The sequence below is a fragment of the Equus przewalskii genome, chromosome 9, assembly GCF_037783145.1.
Source record: "Equus przewalskii isolate Varuska chromosome 9, EquPr2, whole genome shotgun sequence".
Classification (NCBI taxonomy): Eukaryota; Metazoa; Chordata; class Mammalia; order Perissodactyla; family Equidae; genus Equus; species Equus przewalskii.
This window is the reverse complement of record NC_091839.1, coordinates 16,496,330-16,520,377: the sequence shown is the minus strand read 5'-3', so window position 1 is coordinate 16,520,377 and position 24,048 is coordinate 16,496,330. Positions and strand designations below refer to the sequence as shown.

Sequence of the window (24,048 nt, the reverse complement as noted above, 5' to 3'; positions counted from 1 at the left end):
AAATGTCCTTGGGCCAGCTTCAGTGGCCTAGTGGTTAAACTCTGTGCACTCCACTTCAGCGGCTTGGGTTTGGTTCCTTGGCACGGACCTGCATCACTCCTCTGTCAGTGGCCATGCTGTGACCATACATACAAAAAGAGGAAGATTAGCAGCGGATGTTAGCTCAGGGCGAATCCTCCTCAGCAAAAAAAAAAAAAAAAAAAAAAAAAAAGTCCTTGTTTCCAGTTTCTATTGACTCCTTTGTTTTCTGCCTTCCCAGCTGGGACGTGGCCTCTCCTCACCCCTGCTCCCTACCCGCTGGCAGGGAGCCTGACGGAGAGCCGATGCTGGGCAAATCTCTGTTACAGGCGGGAAAGAAGGAAGCAAGCCACTATCTGTGGGATAAACGGCAGTCTGGTGAAGAGGTGGGTGAAGGGGGTTCCAGGCAGAGGGAATGGCATGGATCAAGGTGTGGAGCAGAGAGACAGCTGGTGTTCCCGAGGCAGGCGCAGGGCTGGAAGGAGGAGCTGGAGGAGCAGGAGGAGGGAGGCGAGGCGGGAGGATGGAAGAAGAGGTTGAAGATTGAGTGGGAAGGAGGGGGGGGCGGAGAGGGGAGGGAGGGAGCAGAGGAGGGAGGAGAGGAGAGGGGGATGGGGGTGCAGGATGCGGGACCTGGAGCTTCTGTCCCCCCACAGGCAGGCGGGTCAGAGGCTGCAGGGTCTCACTGGGCCCCTCCCACGTGGGGGCGGAGGTGGCCTCACTGCCTTCCTGGGCTGCCAGAGGCCGGGCCTCGCCTCCCAGAGCCTTCTACGGGCTTCGGGCTTCGTGCAGAACATTCCACTGCAGGACCTTCTGGAACAGGCTGTGACGGCTTGGCAGGCCCGTCTGGTCCCTGCTCCCAGGTCACTGCCCCGGCCTCCTTGTCGCCCAGGCTCACCCTCCTCCGTGTCCCTGTTCCCCACAGTAGCCCGAGGTGGTACTTTTTATAGAACACTTGAAAAACGGTTAATGGGAAACTAAAGGCACATGGTCCAGATTTCTTTTTTCTTTTCTTTTTTTTTTTGCTGAGGCAGATTCGCCCTGAGCTGACATCTGTGCCAATCTTCCTCTATTTTGTATGTGAGCCCCTGCCACAGCATGGCCACCAACGAGTTCTGTAGGTCTATACCCGGGATCCAAACCCGGCTGGCAAAGCAGAGTGCGCCAAGCTTAACCACTAGGCTCCCAGGGTCGGCCCCCTTGGCCCAGATCTCTGAAGGTGCAGAAGGGGATGCAGAGAAGGCTGTCTCCTCTCCCTTCACCCCGGGGCCCCTCCTGGGAGGCCCTGGGGCTGCCAGTCTCTTGGGTTTTCTCCCAGATGGTCTGTCAGATGTAAGCACAGCCAGGGAAATATTCTTTAGGGTAATTACAGGACTCTGCACCTTATTTTTTCTCTTACGAGTCGATTCAGTTACCTGACGTAGGTTTATTGAGCACCCACTGGATGCCATGAGCTGTTCTAGGCACTGGGGATGCAGCAGAGAAGACAGCAGAAAAATCCCCCGCCCTCATTGGAGCTGACATTCTAGTCGAGGGGGAGGCGGGACGGGCGGCAGATGCATAAAATGACGAGTGCATGTTAACATCACCCAGTAAGTCACATGGCACAGGATGCGCATTAATAAAATATAAAGCAGGAAAAGACGGTGGAGGGTTGGGGAGGTAAGTTTCTATTTTCTTACAGGCTGGTCAGAGATAAAAGGTGGCATTTGAGCAAAAGCCTGAAGGAGGCAAGTCATATGATTATCTGAGGGTAAGGGTGGAAACAGTGAGGTGAATAGCAAGTGCAAAGGCCCTGGGGTGGGAGTCAGTCTAAAGTGTTCCGGATCCAGGAAGGAGAGCAGTGTGAGGGAGGGGGAGTGTGGCAGGGTGGTGGATACGGTCCTGAAGAGCCTTGTCCGAAAGGTAGCTTCTGCTTTCTCATCTCGGAGACAGCTGGGGCTGGCTTGTGAAAGTTTGTAAGCGCTCATTGCTTAACTTTGGGGAATTGTGCAAGCTAGTGGTTAAATATAGCCAGTACTAAAAATTAAATTGTGCAAACAGAATTAAATAAATGGTATTAAGCAAAGACAATAAGCAGTCAAAATTTATCCCTCCCAAATTATTGTGCTACGTCTGACAGCTATCTCCGGGCTGGAGGTTATTTGCGTCTATGGTGTCTACATATTACATGAGGGCGGACTATTGTGGGTCTCTCTCGAACTCTGCACTGAAGGCTGTCACGTGGGTAGCTTAAAATCAGCCATAGTGGGGGGCAGGCCGGGTGGCTTAGTGGTTAAGTTTACGCACTCCATTTCAGTGGCCTGGGGTTTGCAGGTTCGGATCCCGGTTGGGGACTTACACACCACTCATCAAGCATGCTGTGGCAGCGACCAACATACAAAACAGAGGAAGATGGGCATAGATGTTAGCTCGGGGCCAATCTTCCTCAGCAAAAAAAAAAAAAAAGAAAAAAGAAAGAAAGAAAGAAAAAAGCAGTATCTTGGAAGTGCAACAAAGCAAAGCACGATAAAGTGACGTATGCCTGTATTTGCACCGTGGACTTTGGCAAATGCTACAGATCAGGGCTGTGTTTTCCCCCAGAGGGCTGGCGGTTAAATTTCTACTGGAATCCCATGGAAGTGCGTGCGTAGAGATCCAGCTCGTTCTTTGTAGAGCTGCCTGGCACCCCGATGCATGCATGGGCCATCACGTGCTCCACGGGTCCCCACCTGCTGAGCACTTAGCTGGCGTCCAGGCTTCGCTATCACAACAGGGCTGCGGTGGCTCCCCCGTGGGTGCCTGAGGCTGTGGAACAAATCTCTCTCTCGGACTGCTGTGTCACAGGGCGCGGGAGTTCCAACGAGAGTGCCTGTCGCCTGATGCCTTTCCAGGGGGCCAGACCCACTTCCACACTCACCAGCGCTCGGGGCAGAGTGCAGAGCCTTCCTCTAAAGACACGGTTTGTTTGTGACGCTCTGCTGCTGAAACACTTTGATGGCTCCCACGGCCCCCAGGACAGGGCCTTTGGACTGTCCCAAGGCCCAGGCCCTTCACGGTGGGGCCTTGTCCATTTGTCTCGCGACTGGAAGGTTGCCCCACGACCCCAACAGGACCCCTTGTCAACTCCACGGTACAGCCACCTTGATAACCTGACTCTGTCTGCTGAAATGGGCCATGATCCCCGCCACTCGTGTTTGCTCCTGGCTGTCCCTTCTCTGGGAGCCCACTTCTCCGTGTCTTATCCGGCTAACTCCCTCTCTGTCCAGGCAGCCCCTTTCTGTTTCAAGAGGCTGAAATCCCCCCTGTAAAGGGCTTCCGCAAAATCCAGAATCAATTGGCCCATCTGAGCGAAAAATTGTCGAGCTGGCTGGCTTCAGGTGTAGCTGGTTCCAGGAGTTTGCAAGATGTGTGAGGCCAGTCTTGGCCTGTCAGCTCTGTTCTCTTCCCCATCGGCCCCATTTGGCAGCCTCAGCCTTTAGAAATCCCCCTCACGGTCACAGGAGGCCAACAGCTGGGGTGGACGGACGGAGGGTTCCAGGCAGAGGAAACAGGCTGCTGTCTGTTGAACCGGTGTTAGAACCCAGATCCTGGCTGGGCCTCATGAACAACCTGGGGGCGACATATCATCCTGCAGGCCTGACTCCAAAGAGAGGGCATGCTCACCTGCTGAATTAGGAATAGCTGCTTGAGGGGGCTGGCCCGGCGGTATAACATTAAGTCCGTCCCTGGTGTCACTCACAGCTTCTCCCCTGACTCTTTCTTTCTTTCTTTTTTTCCTGAGGAAGATCACCCCTGAGCTAACTGCTGCCAATCCTCCTCTTTTTGCTGAGGAAGACTGGCCCTGAGCTAACACCTGTGCCCATCTTCCTCTACTTTGTATATGGGACGCCTGCCACAGCATGGCTTGCCATGCGGTGCCATGTCCACACCCGGGATCCGAACCGGCGAACCCCAGGCCGCCGAAGTGGAATGTGCGCACTTAACCACTGCGCCACTGGGCCGGCCCCTCCCCTGACTCTTTCAAGACTTTGCTATGGGACTTGGGACTCAGTTTCCTTGTCTGTACAAGAGGGCATTGGACCTGCTGTTTCTTACACTCCCTCAAATTCCACGGGCCTAGGTCTTACTTGAGCCCAAGGTGGCAACCCCTTCTTGCTACCCCTCCCACCCCAAAATGCTGACCCTGTCCCCCACCCTCACCCTGGGCTGAAGTGCAAATTCTGACGCGTCTCAGAGGCGGCCCTGGCCCCCAGCCCTCTCCGAAAGCCTGACAGCGCTTCCAGGACCTTTCGCCCGGATCCGGCCGGCTGCACACAGCAAGCGGCGTTGCTCAACCTCGAGGACGCCTCCAGCCCCGGGCTGTCTGAGGTGGCAGTCTCCAGACTCACCATGTCCTTGTCCTTCAGGCCAGCCGCCCTCAGAGATGACGCCCACAGAGTCATGCCAATGACTCAGAACTGACTGTGTCCCTTACACCAGGGCTCTCTAAACGGAAAAGCTAATGAGCACAGGGACGAAAGCCCCCCAGCATTGCCATCTCTTATTATAATGCCCTGGCCTGTGCTAAGGGCTTTTGTCATATGTGGTTTTTTTTGTTTGTTTGTTTGTTTTTTGCTGTGGAAGACTGGCCCTTAGCTCACATCCATGCCCATCTTCCTCCACTTTATACGTGGGATGCCTGCCACAGCATGGCTTGCCAAACAGTGCCATGTCTGCACCTGGGATCCGAACCAGCGAACCCCGGGCAGCTGAAGCAGAGCGTGAGAACTTAACCGCTACGCCACCAGGCCGGCCCCTGTGGTTTTGTTTAATCTTCCTGCTCCCTCTGGGGTGAACACTCCTTCCGTCTTGTGTCAGACATGAGGACATGGGCCTCAGAGGTGGAATCCTTCGCCCGGGGTCAGCTAAGGAGCGTGATGGCGCGTCTCACTGAACTTGCTGCCCACGGCTTGACCATTGTCCTGTCCTGCCTCCCTGGGGCATCAGATGTCTTTCTATCCAGGTCACTCGAGCCCTGGGATGCCTGTAGGGTCCCAGGGCAGGGCCTGGAGAGCGGGCAGGGGCAGCTGCCCCGGAGAACAGCTCCAACGGCCTTGGCTGGAGCCGGGGGAGAGCAGGGAGGGCGCAGCCCCTGACACCCCGCTCCGGGCCTCCAGGGCCAGAAACCTGAGTTAGTGTTGTCCCACAAGCCGCAGGGGCCTGACAGCCGGCAGCTGGGGGAGGCGGGGCCGGGCGGCCCAGACAAGCCAGCTCTTAAATAAATAATCAGAACGGGAGGAAAGGAAGATCTGAGCCCTGCGCAGTCCTCCAGTCCCCAGCCAGGCCAGAAAACCCTCTCCCGCCTCTTCAACCCGATGTCCCACCTCCTCCTTTCCTTCCTGTTTCTAAGCGTCAGCTCCCATTCCCAGAGTCCCTACTCTGTGCCTGGGCCCGAGCAGGGCGAAGCTGGGGACACAGTGGTGGTCGGGATGGCTCCCACCCCCAGACGGTGACCACCCCGAGTGGGCAGGACCGGGGTGGGGGCGTCCGGGGGGCCGGAGGAGCCTGGGGGACACCTGACCCAGCCTGGGGGTCTGGAGGATTCAGGGATCCCTGGGTCGAAATCTGAAGATCTTGGCTAAGGCAAGAGAAACAGCAGCATTTTTCAATTGAATTGAAGACACTTGATACACAAGCGAATGTAGGTTTTGCTTGCAACAGAGTATGCGTGTCCGGATGTGCACGGAAGCACGGAAATTAAAATTTCACAAAATCATAGTTGCTTTTGCAACATCCTCTGATGTTTAATGTTTTTTTAAAATTAACTGCTCGAGATTCACTTGTTCATTTCATGCCCTACTAATAGGTGGACACCTGAGGGTTTTTTTTTTTTTTTTTTTTTTTTGGTGAGGAAGATTGTCACTGAGCTAACATCTGTGCCCATCTTCCTCTATTTTGTATGTGAGAACCTAACCACTATGCCACCGGGCCGGCCCCCTGAGGTTTGAAAATAGAGATGTGTGGACCTTGCTACGAGCCCCTGGACTCGAGTCAAAGGAGTGGAATGTTCTAGAATCAGCAAGGGTGATGCTCTTTAAGGCTGTTCACCGCTATTCCCATTCTCCTCTCCTTCTAGGCATGTGGTCGGATTTTACTTCTCTCCCTTCTGAGGTTTGACTTGGAGCCAAGGAATCTGCATTTTAACACGGGAAGTTTAAGAAACAGTGACGTAGGTGATAAACGCCATGAGGACAGGACGGAGTCCCCCTTGGCCACCACTGTGACCCCAGCAGGTCCCAGCACAGGGCCGGGCGCTTAGGTAAAATGTGTTAAACGAATGATTTTAGCTTTAGCCTTTGTATTTCTAACTACCAGATCTGGCTCCTGCCCACCACTCACCTTGAATTTTCCCCTCCAACCAAACGGAATGATCTTGGCTTCCTAAATTTCGCACTTCTGGGTCTTTGCCCTTGCTGTGCCCTCTGCCCGTACCCTTTTCCTCCTCCCTTCACTGGTCCACTCTGACATCCTTCAAAATTCAGCTCAGATGCCCCCTCCTCCAGGAAGCCTGCCCTGACTCCACTTCCCAGGCTGGGTTTCCCCCCTAGGCTCCCATTCCCAGACTTGCTCACTCTGGGTGGTCACCGTCTGTCTCCCCCACTGGACTATGAGCCCAGGAGGCCAGGTGCTGTGCCTGTCTCAGTCACTGCTGGTACCACTCGCACAGGGCCAGGCACACAGGAAGTGCTCAGAAAAAGTCTGCTGAACACGTTGATGGGAATCTGAGGGTGGAGGAGGGGCCACATCCTCTGGGAGCTCCTAATCACAGGTCTGATGGAGGAGGCTGGAGCCCGGGGGTGTCCTCTACCCCTTCCACTGTCACACCCCTGGTCCTCTTGGGGGGGGGTCACCATTCAGAGCAACACCCATATCTCAGGTGGTAAACTGAGGCCAGGAAGGGCTTCCCCGCTCCGTGGGGTCCAGATGCCCCACCGCTCAGCCCAGCCTCCTCCTGGCCCCTCTCACCTCCTTCCCGGAACCCCTGGCCTTTTTTTCTTTCCCAGTGATGAAATCTGAATCTGGGTTAGAGGTTTGGTTGCGGGTGGAGGGGGGTGACAGCTGGCAGAGACCAGCTGGTCTATTTTCCTGTCCCAATCTGAGAGGGCTGAGGGTGGGACACTCCTGGCCAATCCCGGACCAAACCCTCAAACCTTCCCTTCTTGGCCCAGACCCACCACACTCCCCACAGGCTCTGGGATTCCGGGGTCCCCTGAGTCCTGGAGCCACCTCCCCCCGCATCTCGTCTCCCCATCTGACCCCCCTGCGCTCAGCGTGGGTGGGCAGTGACCAGGCTGTGCCCAGACGGCACTCACACTGCCTGGGCCACTTCTCCACCCCATGGGGCCCCGATTCCCAGGAGGGCTGCCGGAAGCTTCCCCGCCCCCAGCCTGGCCACCTGCTGCCACAGCATCGGAAACCCAGCTGCTGGATCCCAGCCGGGGCCTCTCAGGCTGCTCTGTGGTCCCCAGGGCCTGACCACAGCTGGGGGAAGCATCGGCCTGTGAGTCTGTGTCTGAGGAACACACGGAAGAGGCTTTGTTACTTTGGCCTTAGATGTAACGTTGATGTCCGCGGGTGGTGACAGTTTAATGCGCCACGAGGCCGTGGTTCACCAGGCGCCGACTGAAGCATTGGACACATGAGCCTGACTCCCCCTCCACCATCCCTCAGGCAGATGCTCCCGCTTGCCGCCTTTCACAGCCCAGCAAACTGAGGCTGGAGAACGGGGCGACCGGCCGGGGGTCATTCAGCTGCGAAGCAGTAAGACAGACGATTCCACGGTGCCCTTGAGGGCGCGCAAAGCCGCAGCTTTCCTTCCGGCTGGCGACCACGTGGGGCAGATTCTCTGAATTTGCGCGCAGAGTCGGTGCCTCTGAAACTGAGGCTGTTTTATCACCGTCTGCCTTTCCTGCCAGATGACGTGGTGCCCACTCCTCTGCGCCCCATGCTTTCCTCCTTGTCAATATTTCTTGGACACCTGGTTTCTCAATATTCTTGCCCCCCGCCTCAGTTCCTCACTGCCTCATTCTCGGTGACGTCTCTTGGTGTGGTTTGTTGAGTGACTGAAGGAATGAATTATTGAATAGACCGATGCTCAGCTGGAGAGTCTGGATTGTATCCCGAGGAGAGCCACTGAGACCACTCAGAGGGGGCAGTGACCGGGTTACATCTGTGCTTGGGAATATTCCAAGGTCTTCTCAACTCTGGGGCTTTGCACATACTGTTCCCTTTGCCTGGAATAGTCTTTCCCTGGGCTTGGTCCAACCTCTTCCTATCCTGGCTGACGCCTCCTCCCCCAGGAAGCCCTCCCTGATGCCCAGGCCAGGCCAAGCATCTCTTCCGGGCTCCCCGATCCCAGCCTTGCTCACTCTGTGTCATCACTGTCTTGGGATGAGTCTGTCTCCCCCTCTGGGCTGTAAGTCCCCAGAGGACAGGGCCAGGAGGGTCTTGGTCATCACAGGGCCCAATAAATGATGGCCCCTTGCAGGAAATGTCTCTGCTTAGGGAGGAGCCAAGTGCAGAGGTAGCCGACGTGTCCCATAGGGGTTCAGGGGGCAGGCCGGGGTCAGAGACGCCTGAGTTCAAATCCCCTGTCCAGGTAGATGGTTGGGGTCACCACAAACCTTGTCTCCCATCTGCTTTCAAATCTGTAAAGCGGAAGAGTGAGGTCTCGAGGAACAGCAGAGATAAGATAACGGCTCCCAGCGCTTCCGCTCCTGACAGGGCTGGCGGCCTCTCCTCTCCGCACCTGTTCTTCCCTTCCACTAGAATGTTCTTCCCATATTGCCCCAGGGAGCTCCTTCTTGTCACTCAGGTCTCGTCACAAATGTCCCCTCTCTGTCGGACAACGCTTGCTCTCTCCAGCACTGCTCCCCGTTTGAACGCCCAGGTTCTCTCCTCGTCTCCCCTCACAAGGATGCTGGCAAGGAGTGGTGTCTGCCATTTCCTTTTTTTTCTCACTTCTGAATCCCCAGGCCCTGGAACAGCGCGTGGCCCTTAGGAAGCGCTCGAGGAATGTTTGTAGAATGAAGGGAGAGCTCAGGAACGGGCCCCTCGTGTCTTGAATTAAGGGTCAGTGTGGGCACGATGGAACTTACGCTCACGTGGACTCTAGGACGCCTGAGGAAACTGACGCTCAGCCGATCAGTGGTGGAGGCAGGATTCGAACCCGGGTCTGTGCGACTTTAGGGCCCACACTCTCATCGTCTAGCACAGAACCGCGCACAGCGGAGTTTAACATGCGTTTGTTGGATGAAGATGACTTCAGGCTAGGAGGGTTGGATGGGGGACGGGGCTTTGTGAAGCAGTTGCTGTCCAGGCTGGGAGGACTTGGGAGAGGAGAGTGTCCACGAGGCCACATGTGCCTGAGTGGCGGGTCCTTCGGAGTCTGGGCAGTCTCGGCTCGGCCTGGCCCCACTGCCTCAGATCCTGCAGGATGTCACCACCAACTCTCAGAGCTCCTTCCCAAGCAGGCGCAGGTCTGGAGTTGGCGGTGACCAGGCGGGAGAGCTCCCCACCAGGGCCCAGGAGCATCTGGAGCTGGTCCAGGCCCAAGCCATGCTCTTCAATAATTATAATAATAGCACAAGTTAACTTTACTAAGGGCTAACCTGTACGCTGTCTAAATGCTTTTCGGATGTGATCTCCCTTGATCCCCACAGCACCCAAGGACACGTGATCTATTGTTCTTCTTCCCATTTCACAGGTGTGGAGACTGAGGCTCATACAGGTCGTGACTTGCCTGAGGCCCCGAGGCTGCGCCTCGGAAGGAAGCTTCTGGAGGTTATCAGGAGGAAGCTTCTGAGGTTATCACTATCTAGAGTCTTTGAGCAAGTGTGAATACCTGAAAAGTTATCAGAGAACAGGACAGGCGAGGAGGGAATGAGGGTTTCAACGCAGCTAGGAGGAGTAGGGAATCATGACCGATTGGCTGGAAACCACCCAAAGGACCACCAAGAGGGAACTGAGGGAAGTGGCGGAGCGGGCATGGTTAGCGCCTCCCAGGTGTGGCCTCAAGGCGAGTGACTTCCTCTGGCCATAAGTCCCAGTTTTGCCCATCTGGAGAATGGGTGTCATAGAGAGACCAACTCACCGAGCAGTGATGAAGATTCCAGTGAACCCACTCATAAGCATTAGTCAACAATCAGTGAATGTCACTTAAGATTTGTGCATTTCATGGCATATAAATTTTACCTAAAAAGAAAAAAAAGGACTGTGTGCAAATATTGAACTCAGATTAATAAATGCACGCTGAAGTACTTAAAAGGAAAGTGCACTGTGTCAACTTAAAAGGCAAATTCAGGGGCCGGCCCCATGGCCAACAGCTTCGGTGGCCCAGGGTTTTGCGGTTTGGATCCTGGGCACAGACATGGCATTGCTCATCAAGCCACACTGAGGCGGCGTCCCACATAGCACAACAAGGAGCTACAACTCGAATATACAACTATGTCCTGGGGGTGGCTCTGGGGAGAAGAAGAAGAAAAAAGATTGGCCACAGATGTTAGCTCAGGTGCCCATTTAAAAAAAAAGAAAAAAAAAAAGGCAAATTCACCAGTTACTTTACCCTCAGAATGAGTTTATTTGGGAATCGCCAAAGGAATTGCAATTCAGAACGCGCCAGCTACCAAAAACCACAGGCAAATCCAGAGAACAAAGCAGGGGAGCTGCTTTTATAGAGAAAAAGGGGGAGTAGGGCGGGGCTGTTCCAAAGGAAAGTCCACTGGGAGAAAGTGACAGTTTGAGCAGAAATGGCTTCTCATTGGCTGAGTTGCAGTGTTTCTCATTGGCTGAACTGTGGCGTTTCTCATTGGCTGAACTGTGGCGTTTCTCATTGGCTGAGCTGCAGTGTTTCTCATTGGCTGAGCTGTGGCATTTCTCATTGGCTGAACTGTGGCGTTTCTCATTGGCTGAGCTGTGGCATTTCTCATTGGCTGAACTGTGGCGTTTCTCATTGGCTGAGCTGTGGCATTTCTCATTGGCTGAACTGTGGCGTTTCTCATTGGCTGAGCTGCAGTGTTTCTCATTGGCTGAGCTGTGGCGTTTCTCATTGGCTGAGCTGTGGCGTTTCTCGTTGGCTGAACTGTGGTGTTTCTCAATGGCTGAGCTGTGACGTTTCTCATTGACTGAGCTGCAGTGTTTTTCATTGGCTGAACTGTGGTGTTTCTCATTGGCTGAGCTGCAGTGTTTCTCATTGGCTGAACTGTGGCATTTCTCATTGGCTGAACTGTGGCGTTTCTCATTGGCTGAACTGTGGCATTTCTCATTGGCTGAGCTGCAGTGTTTCTCATTGGCTGGGCTGTTGCTGGGTGGAGAGAGAAATCTTCCTTGATTAGTAAAGGAGTTTTACTTCCAGTGGAAGATGCAAGCTCTGTCTCTTCCTATTTGGGGTAATTGAGGATGTGTGAATAGGGTGAGAGGCTCCCGGTTCAGGCCTTCCCAATTTTCATTTAGTTGAGGTTTCTTTTATTAATTTCTACGACTGATATCTCCAACTTACTTTGGCATGTGTCAAAAAAGAAAGTGAATGGGGGGATGGATAGAGAGAGAGAAAATGGGTAGGAATATGATATAGAAATATGGCGAAATAATTGTAGACTCTAGGTGGTGAGTATATGGGCGTTCGCCATAAAATCCTTTAAACTTTTTTGTATGTTTGAAAATTTTCATAATAAAATATGGGGCAAAATATGTGGCAAAAGCATTCGTAAAAGCATCAGCCCAGTCATTAAATTGAGTTATAATTTTTAATGGATGGATTGGAAATCTGTACCCGGGGGAAGTGGATTACAATCCTAATGTAATGACTGCCATTAATTGAAAAGTGTGGGGCTCTAAACTGGGAACACTTGTTTTAAAAATTACTATCATTATTATGGGACCAGTCCTATGGCCGAGTGATTAAGTTCGCAAGCTCCTTCGGTGGCCCGGGGTTTCCTGGTTGGGATCCTGGGCGCAGACGTGGCCCGGCTCATCAAGCCATGCTGAGGCGACGTCCCACATAGCAGAGCCAGAAGGAGCTACAACTCAAATATACAACTATGTGCTGGGGAGGCTTTGGAGAGAAGAAGAAGAAGAAAAAAAGGGGGGAAGAAGATTGGCAACAGACGTCAGCTCAGGTGCCAATCTTTAAAAAAAATTATTAACATGATTAAATAAACAACTCCATCTCATTTAAATCTTAAACCAATCACGTGAGGGATTTACATTTTACGTGGGAGGAACTGAAGTTCCGAGAAGCAACGAAAGAAAGAATTTGGGGCGGAGGAGGAGTTCCAGGCTGAGTTGATTTGCAAATAAGCCACCACCGCATCACCTGCACTTTTTGGAGATCTTCGCACCAAGGGACCGCTGTGGCCTAACGGCCCCAACCCACAGCCCAATTCATTTGGCTGGGGGGAAAAAGCGTCCTCCCAACAACCCCGCCCCCTTCGGCCCTGCCCCTGGATATAGCCATTGTTACTCTGCCTTCTAGGGGCCACCCGGCCGCTCTGGGCCGCAGCCCCTCCCCGCGCGCGCAGGAGGGCTCTGAGCGCTGCAGCCAATCGGCGCCAGCGGCCGGTCCCCGCCCCCCAGCCTCGCCTCCCGCCTTAATCCCCGCCGCTTCCGCCGAGCCCGCTCAGAGCCACGCGGCCCGCCAGCGAGGTCCGCTCCCGGCTGGCGGCAGTCACCTCCTGGGATCCGGGACCGCGCCTTCCGCCCCCAGGGGCCTGGATCTCCCCTCCCGGACCAAGAGCCTGCCTCCCCTCTTCCCGGAGCTCCGTCTCTGCGCCCCTAGACTCGGGCTCCCCCAGCCCTCCGTTTCCGGGACCCAGGCACCCCGGGTCCCCCGCCTCCCGGATCCAGGCGTCCCTCATCTGCGCCACCAGGACCTAGCCTCTTGAAGACCTCCGCTGCCTGGGCGCCTTCAGCCTTCCGGAGCCAAGGACCCCAGGTCCCAGCCTGAGAAACTCCTGTATTCCCATCCCCTGGGGCCAGGAAACCCAGGTGCTCCCAACTCCCAGGTCTTGGGTGCCGGACCCCACCTGGAACAGCAGAGGAGCCCCGGTGCCCAGCCTCGGGATCTCAAACACTCCGCTTCCAAGAGCCAAGGAACCGAGGCGCAGTGAACTCTCAACTCCGAGGAACCCTCCAAAGTTCCAGCCTCCAGGCTGTTACTGAACTCTCCGTTCTAGGAACGTCAGCGTCCTGGGAAGGAGCCCCGAAGGCTCCCAGCTTCCAGGCGCTCAGGAACCCCAGGGGCGATCATCATGGTGGCCGATCCGCCTAAAGGAGACTCCAAGGGGTTCGCGGCGGGGGAGCCCACCGCGAACGGTGCCCTGGCGTTGGTCCCTATAGAGGACCCCGATGCGGCAGGAGGCGGTTCCCAGGACAAGGTGCGCCGCTGCCTTCGCGCCAACCTGCTGGTGCTGCTGACGGTGGCGGCCGTGGTGGCGGGCGTGGCGCTGGGGCTGGGGGTGTCGGGGGCAGGCGGCGCGGGAGCGCTGGGTCCCGCGCGCCTGGCGGCCTTCGCCTTCCCGGGCGAGCTGCTGCTGCGCCTGCTAAAGATGATCATCCTGCCGCTGGTGGTGTGCAGCCTGGTCGGCGGCGCGGCCAGCCTGGACCCGAGCGCGCTCGGCCGCCTGGGCGCCTGGGCGCTGCTCTTTTTCCTGGTCACCACGCTGCTGGCGTCGGCGCTCGGCGTGGGCTTGGCGCTGGCGCTGCAGCCGGGCGCCGCCTTCGCCGCCATCAACGCCTCGGTCGGGGCCACGGGCGCCGTGGAAGAGGCCCCGAGGAAGGAGGTGCGCGATTCGTTCCTGGATCTTGTGAGGTCAGACACCGCCAGCCCGGTGGAGGCGGGGGAGGGAGGGAGGGAGTGCTTCACCCACGTGGGGAGGGGACGCGTGTGAGGGATGGCGGGAGTGGCCACGTGGACAGGACGGGGGCTTTGGGTCCTCCCGGGCGGAACATCCCCGGGGCCTCAGGAAGAGGGCACAGGATGGTGGGAGGAGCCCTGAGCCCTTGGGGTCAGGGTATGGAGAGTGAGGACAGAGTCCTCGGGAAGGAGGCTTCTGAATGGGGGACCTGGGGACATAAGCCCGACCCCCCATGAGGGCGATAAGCAAGGAAGTCTTATAGAGGGAGAAGAAAGTGATGCTTGGGGCTTTGGGGACACACGAGAGGGTCTCTGCTGTGACAAGAGGATCTTTGGGCATGTAATCGCCCAGGATGGGGCTTCTGGATAAAGATTTGAGTCCAGGGTCAGAGGGTTTGGGACTCCCGGGGAAGGAACCCCCTTGGAGCACCTGGAGAGATCCCAGTGACCCCCACCAGGCCCTCTCCCCACACCACACATCACCCCAACACAGCCAGGCTCTTTCTCAGCCTCCCTCCCCGCCCAGTGCAGCTGGGCCCTGGCGACTTCCCCTTTTTCTAAGTTCCTGGTATGTCCTGCCACCTCCACGACTCGACTCTCCATCCCGTTTCCTCCCTGTCTGGGCTCCCGGCCACTAGGCTGCCCAGAAGGGGCCCAGTTAGCAAATGTGCAGATTGTCTTCCTTCTGGCCTCTGCTCCCCCTCCCCCGCCCCCAAACAGGGCTCTCCCCACTTTTGAGGAGGGCCGACTGCAGGGTCCCCAGGGGACCTGCTGATTCAGTGTATCCAGGTTGTTTGGGGACTTCCTGGAAGTGGCAGAAGGAAATGATGAGTCAGGAAACTGGGTTCCCCCAGCCTCGGGGGGGACATCCGTGCAGCTGAGATGAGGGACTCCGGCAAGCTTGCTGTCTAGAAGTGGCAGTGGGTGGGCACCTCCTGGCTGGGGGAGATTAGCTGGGTCATGGCCCAGCCCTGGCTGGCCTGGGGGAGGGGGGTACAGCCTGCAGACAGACACACCCACTCAAAGGCTGTTTGTGTGTACAGGCGTCCCCCGCATGCCAAAACAGACGTAACTCACGCTTGGCCAGCCACTCAGAAACTTCGCTGGAATATCTCAGTGACACCACCTTATAACCAACTGACACAGCTGGACACAGGCACACAGACACTCAGTCACGTCTGGACATGTCACATTGATGCATGGGCTTGCGCTGACTGTCACGCACCCCTCCACTGGGTACGAAGACCGCTTTAGCACAAACAGCCACTAGGAGATGCCACCGACCACACCAGCACATCGAGCATTGCCCTAGACACATGCTCAAGAGCACACACACACACACCTGCGTGGCCACCACCAACAGGGTTCCATGTCTCTGAACTCTGACCGGCGCCCCCAGCCGGATCCCAACACTTGACACACTGTCTGTGGACCCACAGCAACAGCTGTCCACCCACGTCACGGCGGGCAGGGGGATCCTAGGATGCCCAGTGGCTGGGACTCTGCCACCAGCTGGCTGGGTTTAGATCTCGGCTCTGCCTCTCCGTAGCCAGGCAAGTTTCTGCACCTTTCTGTGCCTCAGTTTCCTTTTCTGTAAAACAGGATAACTGATAATCCCTGAGGGCTGGCGTGAGGATTACGTGAGTGGATTCACGTAAGCGCCCGTAGGCGTGTCTGATGTTATTTCCATCTCACTCAGACACACGAGGCCCCTGTCCACTCCCTCACAGGCTCTGGGGTTTAGTGCTCGCTGCTGCTCACTGAAGATGCACATTCATGACACACAGCCATCCCTTGTCACTTTCTCTCACCACCTCTTTCCAACACGCCCATACCCTCCCAGCCCCCAGGGCCAGCCCTCTTAGCCTCCCAGCCCTCCAGGAGGAAGTGGCTGATGCAAGACAGCCACGGTATTAAGTTCTGCATGGGGTGGAGCTGAGGCCCTGGGTGCCTCTGCCCCGGCCGCCGTGGGAATCAGTACACCTCAGCCCCAACCCGCAGTCCCCCGGGGCCTCGACACCAGCCCCAGGGGGGCAGCCAGACTCCCCACCCCCTGCAAAGGCTGGCCGGCCTGGCTCCAACCCTGCCTGGCTGAACCTGGCGGAGGCTTGGGTGGGGGCCACAGCTGGGTGCAGATGGGGCCTCCAAGATTCTCCCTACGCCAAGAGGCCAACCCAGCACCTACTGACATCCCCCTGTGGTACTTACTAACCCCCCTATGTCTGTCTCTGTAGGAATATCTTCCCCTCCAACCTGGTGTCTGCTGCCTTCCGCTCAGTGAGTCCTGGGGCCGGGGCAGGGGGAGGGGTGGTGTCCCAAGTAGATGGGGGGTTGGGAAGGGGTGAGACACCAGTCATGGCCCCTTGGTGCCTGATTTGGGGTGATGCCTGGAAAAGTGCACATGCCCACATATTTACAGGCGATGCTATTACAGGGTTCTTGGGGGGACTTCTGAAAACCATCCGTGCCCCTCATCAAGAAGCAAGAATATGGGTTCCGAGCCCCCTCTGGGTTCACATTCTAGCTGTGTGACCCTGGGCAAGTGCCTTTACCTCTCTGAGCCTTGGGGGGTATGAATAGTCCTACCTCAGCAGGGGTGCTGGCGAGATGAAATGAGACTGTGTTTAAGAGATGTTTAAGGCTGGCTTTGAGCATCTTAGTGCCAGCCCGGGAAGGGGGAGCCTCGATGTTGATTGACACTGACGCATCCCACTCCTGTCTGCAGTATGCTACCTCCTATGAGCAGAGCTCCATCAACGGAACCCAGGTGAAGGTGAGAGCGGGGAAGGGCGGGGGGGCGGGGAAGGGCGGGGGGGCGGGGACACCCCTGGCCCCTTGTTGTGCTTGTTCCATTTTCTTCCTCCCCCAGCCTTCGTCTGTCCTCTGGGCCTTCTAACATTTGCTGTGCAGTGTGTTTTAAACTCTCCGCAGCCCCTCCCCAGTTTCTGTGTAATCTGTCTTTCTGGAGTCCCCGTTTTGCCCCCTCTTCTCTCTGCCTCTCCCCTGCCCCAAGCCCTGTCCTGCTCCCTAGTGCCCTTGGAGGAAAACCCAAGCCTCCTCGCCGCAGTCCATGGGACCCTCCGAGGTTGGGCCCCTGCCCAGCCGCCTGCCCGGCCTCATCTTGTGACTCTGCCTGGCTCGTTCCACTCCAGCCACAGTGGATTACTTTCCCTTCTTTGAATGTCCATGTTGCTCTCATGTCTAGGCTGTTGAACCTTGGTTCCTCTCTCTAGAACTTTCTACCACCCGTTTTTACCTGGTTCACCCCTCCTGTTCTCTAGGGCTCAGCCTCTTCCTCCAGGAAGCCCTCTTGATTCCCTCTTACCCTCCCCAAGGTGGCTTCCCCCCCTCTCGGTTCGCACGCTCCCCTGGGGCCCCCATTCCAGCCCTGCCCTCTCTGGGTGGTCCCTGGAGACAGAGCTATTTCTCCTGGACCTGGACTGTGAGTCCTGGGAGGAAGGGGCCTGAGGAGCTGGCCCTGAGTGACTGCAGGTGACTGAGCGCTCCCTCCTGTCCCCGTCTGTTCCTTGCCCAAAGGTGCCCGTGGGAGGTGAGGTGGAGGGTATGAACATCCTGGGCCTGGTGGTGTTTGCCATCGTCTTTGGCGTGGCCCTGCGGAAGCTGGGGCCTGAGGGAGAGCTGCTCATCCGCTTCTTCAACTCCTTCAATGACGCCACCATGGTGCTGGTCTCCTGGATCATGTGGTAGGTGGTAGGAGAGGGGCTGGGGCTGTGGGAGAGGGCGACCCTCCATCCGCTCCTTGGAAAGCCAGATGGCCTGGATTCAAATCTGACATCGACTCTTCCCTTGCTGTGTGACTTTGGGCAAGCCGCTTACCCTCTCTGTGCCTCAATGGCCTCATCTATAAAACGAGGGCAGTACTGTATTCCATGAGAGCTGAGACAGATTCCGGCACCTTCTTGCTCTTACTGGAAGGTGACAAAAAGACAGCCGAGCTGCGGCCACAGCCTGACTAACGCATCTCAGTTTTAGAGATTTAAATGGAATCCGGTTTTCACCTTTGGATCGCTGATGTAACGTAGTGCTGCTTGACAGAGTTATGAAGATGAAGTGGGTGACCCAAGTAGACGTAAAGCTCTTAGAAAGTGCTGTAAACGCCTGGCACTTACTGAGATTCACTTCCTGTTCGCTACGATTGTTCTTTTTACGAGCTTTGTTCAATGACCCCTGATAATGAGGGGGAGACTGATGCCGAGGCCTCCACCGTCGCCCCCTCCCCCAGTCTCATCTGCCCACCGTCTCACACGGACTCTCAGTGCCTGCCTGGACTAGAGGGTCAGAAATCGGGCGAGGGGCCGGTGTTGCTGCATTGCTGAGAAACCCCACACGCCCATCCACCCTGATTGCTGCGCAGCCGACATCTCAGAGGCAGCTGGGCGCGGCCGGAGTGAGCCTTGACCAGTAAAAACTCCGCTGCCCGGGCTGGGTGGTGTGTGGGTCAGAGCAGGCTCTGCCACTGGTAGCTTGGGTTCCCACCCCGGCCCTGCCGCTTCTCAACCCTGTGCCCTAGGACAAGTGGCTTAGCCCTCCGAGCCTCAGTTTCCCCATCTGAAAAAAGGGGTTGGCAGTACCAGGCACAAATGAGTTCCTACGTGTCATGTTCTTGGGACGGTGGCCAGTCTATATAGCGTGCACCAGTAAACAGTCTTAGCTAATATTTATCATGTACTTTTTTGTGTAACTTCTGGGCATATCTTACTGGCCAGAACTTGGGCCTTTGGCCAAACCTGGCTGCACAGGTGGCTGGGAGATGGTGCCTTTCTGCTGTCACTAAGCAGGAGAAGACAGACAACCAGCCATTGCGATCAAGCAGGCAAGGAAGTGATCTTGGGACGCCTCCTGCCTGGGGGACACGGGCACCCGTAGCATCTTCCCTCCGGGAGAAAGTGCCAGTAATCCCAGCTGAAGTTTATAGATCACTTATTGTGTACAGAAAGCTTTCAGGTCACTTGAGCTGGCACCTCATGTCATCCTCCCCACATTCCTGTGCAGCTTAGCATCATCGTCCGTGTTTTACAGACCTAGGAGATTTTCTTTAATTCCGTGGTAGCCGCGCCAGAGGCTCCACGGGCGCTGCCTCGCGGGGTTGTGGCGAAGGTTCAGCCATGCTCAAGGGCACATAGATGCTTCCTACCTGGAAGTTGTTACGAAGACACGAGCTGCCGTTCCCCTATCTCCCGGCTGCACTGTCTTCAAGGCGAGAGAGCGCAGACGATGGCGGGGGTGGGGCTGGGGTGGCGAACTTCAGCACGCAATGCTCTGGGCACCTTCTGACTGCGAGGGAGGCTTGGAAATGGTCAGGCCGTGTGCCAGGCACAGCGCCCGGCCCTGAGTGGGCACGTGGGCAGTCAGCAATCTGTCTTCTGGGTAATTAGGTATGCCCCTGTGGGCATCTTGTTCCTGGTGGCGGGCAAGATCGTGGAGATGGAAGACGTGGGGCTGCTCTTCGCCAGTCTCGGCAAATACATCCTGTGCTGCCTGCTGGGCCACGCCATCCACGGGCTCCTGGTGCTGCCTCTCATCTATTTCCTCTTCACTCGCAAAAACCCCTACCGCTTCCTGTGGGGCATCATGACGGCGCTGGCCACTGCCTTCGGGACCTCCTCCAGGTGCGGCCTTGGGGTGGACCGGGGTTTTTAAGCTAAGGGGTCTGGAGCGGGCATCAAATGTCTGAAGGCTCGCGAAATTTTGTGTTTGGGGACATCGGGTCTGGGTACAGGGCCATGCTTCCTTCCACATCTGGGTATGTCCATCTGTACTGGCCCTGTCCCCTCGGAACCGGGCCCTCTCTGCAGCAGCATCTCCAAGAGCGTAGGAATTCTTAGCCGAGGTCTATCATTGGAGGAGGAGGGGAGGGGGCGTGGGTCAGTGAGCTCTCAGACATTATGGAATTTAGATAGGAATTTTATGTGTATTTTGAGGAGTACCAGGCACTATTCTCCCAGGGGGTCCAGGACTCCCCCATTTTGGAATGCCCACATTCTGCGGGATCCCTAGTGCCTTCTGGCTCTGGGAAGAGAAGGGCATGGAGAGCTGGAGAGGGCTGTGGGTGGTGGGATCTGGGGATGAGGCGGGGGAGGGCGGGGAGGTTAGGCTGGTGGGCGGAGCTTGGTCCGGGGAGGCTGGACTGCATGGGCGGGGCCTGGTCCAGGGGCTGGTCTGCAGAGGTGGATGTGGCCTGGGGGCGGGGCTATGGGCGTGGCTTGAGTGGTGGGCGGGGCCAGGTGAGGGCTGCGCGTGAGCTCGGATCTGCGGTCCCTCGCAGCTCCGCCACGCTGCCGCTGATGATGAAGTGTGTGGAGGAGAAGAATGGCGTGGCCAAGCACATCAGCCGCTTCATCCTGCCCATCGGGGCCACTGTCAACATGGACGGTGCCGCCCTCTTCCAGTGCGTGGCCGCGGTGTTCATTGCTCAGCTCAACAAGCGATCCTTGGACTTCGTGCACATCATCACCATCCTGTGAGTGCAGGTGGCTGCGGCTAGGACCCCCGACCCACCGGACCCTTCCCCTGAGAGTGGGCACAGGCTGAGGGGAGCGGGGCCCCTGTGGCAGCTTCTCCCACTCCCGGGGCCCCTCCCTGACCTCCCCTCTCCTCCCCCAGGGTCACCGCCACAGCGTCCAGTGTGGGTGCGGCGGGCATCCCCGCTGGAGGTGTCCTCACTCTGGCCATCATCCTCGAGGCTGTCAGCCTGCCGGTTCACGACATCTCCTTGATCCTGGCTGTGGACTGGCTGGTGTGAGTGTGGGTTTGGGAATTCAGGGGGGCTCCTGGGAAAGGGGATGAAGAAGAGGGTCATTCAGAGCCTGTACGTAGATGAGAAGAGGGGGGAAGGAGTTTTAGAGGAAAGGGGATGGGACCTGGAACGTTCCAGTAAGAGGGCAGGAACGGATCTTTGGGCTTCTAAGAGGACCCCCAGGAAGGTAGCATGCTGGAGTGGTTCACAGAGCAGACAGTCCAGGCTGCTGGTGTTCAAGTCCTGGGGCCACCGTTACTAGCTGTTATGACCGTGGGCAGGGACTTCATCTCTCTGTGTCTCAGTTTCTCCCTCTGTAAAATGGAGAGAATGGTTTCCTCCTTAGATGATTTAAAACAACCAACTCCCTTAGAACACCTGCTTAGAACAGGAAGTGGTAAATGCTACATAATTGTCAGCTGTCACCTTTAAGCTATTAAGAGCATAAAAGATTAGAAAACAGTTTGGTTTCAAAAGTTAAACGTGGAGTTATCGTATGTCTCCACAACCCCACTCCTAGGTATATACCCGGGAGAATTGAAAACGTGTCCACAAAAACTTGTACATGAATGTTCACGGCGGCATTATTCATAGTACGGAACAGGAAACAGCCTGAATGTCCGTCAGTTGATGAGTGGATAAACAAAATGTCCGTAAATCCATACAATGGGATATTATTCTCAAGAAATGGAATGAAGCTCCAGTACATACATAGATGCTGTTAGATCTGGCACTCTTTTTTTTTTTTTTTTTTTGAGGAAGATTAGCCCTGAGCTAACATCTGCTGCTAATCCTCCTCTTTTTGCTGAGGAACACTTGGCCGTGAGCTAACATCCGTGCCCATCTTCCTCTACTTTATATGTGGGACGCCTGCCACATAATGGCTTGCCAAGCAGTGCCATGTCCGCACCCGGGATCCGAACCAGGGAACCCCAGGCCACCGAAGCAGAACGTGCGTGCTTAACCGCTACGCCACCGGGCCAGCCCCTATATCTGGGATTCTTGAAAACATTATGCTGAGTGAAAGAAGCCAGACACCAAGGACCACACAGTGTAGGATCCCATTTCTATGAAATGTCCAGAACAAGGAAATCTAGAGACAAGAAGTAGATGAGCGGGTGCCTAGGGCTGGGGGGAGGCGAGGAAATGGGGGCTGACTGCTTAGTGGGTGTGGGGGTTTCCTTTTGGAGAGATGAAATTATTCTGGAACTGAATAGTGGTGATGGTCGTACAACTCTGAATATACTAAAGCCCACTGGATGGCACACTTTTAAAGGATGGATTTTATGATATGTGAGTTATAGCTCAATTTTCTAAAATGGCACACACACACAAAAAGTGTGAGGAGACGGGTCTCTTGGGGCCCCAAGGAAAGGCAGGAATGACTCTCTGAGGTTCCAGAAGCAACAATTCTTGTGTCTCGTTGGAAGAAGCCTCACTGGGGTCCAGGGAGGGTCGAGGAGCAGGTCTTTGGGGTTCAAAGGCAGAGAAAGTATGATGCGACACTGGGATTCCAGGGGCACAGGCGAAGTGGGCGGCCTCCCGGGTTCTAGAGGAAAAGATCTTTGTGCTTCTAGGAGGAGAGGATATCTGGGATCCTGGGAGGATGGAGAGATGAGCTTCTGGGTCTCAGAGGAGTAGAACAGGGGTCTGTGAAGGAGGCGTGATGGGGCCTTCAAGGTTCCCGCGTTGGACCCTGACCCCCCCTCCCGCTCACTTCCTTGGCACTCCTCCCCTTCAGGGACCGGAGCTGCACCATCCTCAACGTGGAAGGTGACGCCTTTGGGGCAGGACTCCTCCAAAGTTACGTGGATCGTACGGAGGCGCGGAGCTCGGTGCCCGAGTTGATCCAGGTGAAGAGCGAGATGCCCGTGGCTCCATTGCCCATCCCCATCGAGGAGGGCAACCCCCTCCTCAAACACGGTCCAGGACCCGCTGGGGATGCTGACGCCTGCGAGAAGGAATCGGTCATGTAAACCCCAAGAGGGACCCTTCCTGCCCCGATACGGGGCACTTTGGACATTGGGATCGTGAGAGATGGATAAACGGACAAGCTGGGCCTCTGGGGACCCTGCCCACATGCTCCAGGAAGCCAGGGGCCCCAGCCTCCCTCTCCGACGTCACCTCTGAGAGGCCTGGCTCCTGGTGTAAATGTGTGTGTGTGCGTGTGAGTGTGTCTCCCCATATCTCCCCACTCCTCAGATCCTGTCCCTACTCAAGGCTAGGAAACAGCAAGATGGAGAAATAGCGTCCTCCCCCCCCCCCCCCCCCCCCATCCCGGGAGCCTGCCTGGCCTTCCCGTCTCAGGGCACAGGGCACAGGTCGCCATGTGGAATTCTGCCCTCTTCGAGAGGAAGGATGTTCTGACGGGTCACCAGCTCCTCTGCTGGTTATTGGTGGCTATAGCTCTAGCTGTGTGTGTGTGTGTTCTGTGACTCCACGGTACGTCTCACCCGGTCCCCAGCCTCTATGTTCCCTCCACAGTAACACTCCCAGAAACCCTGGGGGGTGTCTGAGGACAAATACTGCTGTCCCTCCAGAGGATATTTTTTAGCAATAAAATTATTGAGTATATGTAATTTGATATTTTTAAGAATTTGGCTGAAAGCACTAGCCACCCAGAAAATAAACAAAAACAGGATAAATTGGACTTCATTGAAATAAAATATCTGTTCATCAACGCCATTGGAAACCACAATGAGACACCACTACACACACCTGTTGGCATGGCAGCACACCAAACGAGCACGTGCTGATGGCGTCGGAGCCACTGGACGCAGCCCCGCAGTGCTGGGGGCACTGCAAATGGTCCACTCACTTTGGGAAATCTGGGCAGTTTCTTAGCAAGTTAAAATATATACTTCGCATGCCACTCGTGAGTCTCACTCCTGGGTATTTACCCAAGAGGAAGGAAAACTTCTGTTCACACAAAAACTGGTACATCGATGTTTATAGCTGCTTTTTCTATAATTGCCAAAATTTGAAAACGAATCAATTAGATAAATTGTTATAATCATCCATGTGATGGTAGGTTACTCAGCTGGAAAAGCAAGTATTGACGTGTGCAACTTGGATCCATCTCACAGGTAATATTTTCAGTGAAAGAAGCTGGAAACAGTACATACTGTATAGTTCCACTTATGGAAAGGTCTAGAACAGGCTGAATTGGTCTATGGGGAGAGGACGGTGGTGACCCAGGAGGGTGACTTAGTGACTGGGAGGGGGCACAGGGGACCCTTCCATGATACCGAAAATGTTCTATATCTTGATATGAGTGATGCTTCCAGATGTAAACGTTTGGAAAATTTAATTAACCGGTACACTTAAGATGTGTGCATTTCACCTTATGTATATTATCTTCCAGTCAAACAATTTTTTTAAAGATTGGCACTGAGCTAAC

General features: G+C 55.8%; 1 protein-coding gene and 1 long non-coding RNA gene across 2 annotated transcripts; both read left to right on the top strand.

The window, feature by feature from the left end:
• Positions 1-295: 295 nt before the first annotated feature.
• Positions 296-10,300, top strand: LOC139073523 (uncharacterized). The gene is made up of 3 exons (XR_011522349.1): positions 296-404; positions 6,116-6,298; positions 9,746-10,300. It is a non-coding gene; the product is annotated as an uncharacterized lncRNA (long non-coding RNA).
• Positions 10,301-12,510: 2,210 nt separating this feature from the next.
• Positions 12,511-23,298, top strand: SLC1A5 (solute carrier family 1 member 5). The gene is made up of 8 exons (XM_008544607.2): positions 12,511-13,846; positions 16,126-16,168; positions 16,617-16,664; positions 17,429-17,595; positions 19,288-19,521; positions 20,178-20,372; positions 20,516-20,650; positions 22,390-23,298. Exons 1-8 carry the CDS (start codon positions 13,287-13,289, stop codon positions 22,622-22,624), a joined length of 1,617 nt encoding a protein of 538 aa, XP_008542829.1. The 5' UTR covers positions 12,511-13,286; the 3' UTR covers positions 22,625-23,298.
• The last annotated feature ends 750 nt before the right edge of the window (positions 23,299-24,048 follow it).

What these genes read in the sequence shown, in the direction of transcription:
- SLC1A5 (XM_008544607.2), top strand. Translation starts at nt 13,287, where the DNA reads ATGGTGGCCGATCCGCCTAAAGGAGACTCCAAGGGGTTCGCGGCGGGG. An exon ending in TCGTTCCTGGATCTTGTGAG is followed by an intron (nt 13,847 to 16,125) that starts GTCAGACACCGC and finishes CTGTCTCTGTAG; the next exon opens with GAATATCTTCCCCTCCAACC. An exon ending in CTGGTCTCCTGGATCATGTG is followed by an intron (nt 17,596 to 19,287) that starts GTAGGTGGTAGG and finishes CTGGGTAATTAG; the next exon opens with GTATGCCCCTGTGGGCATCT.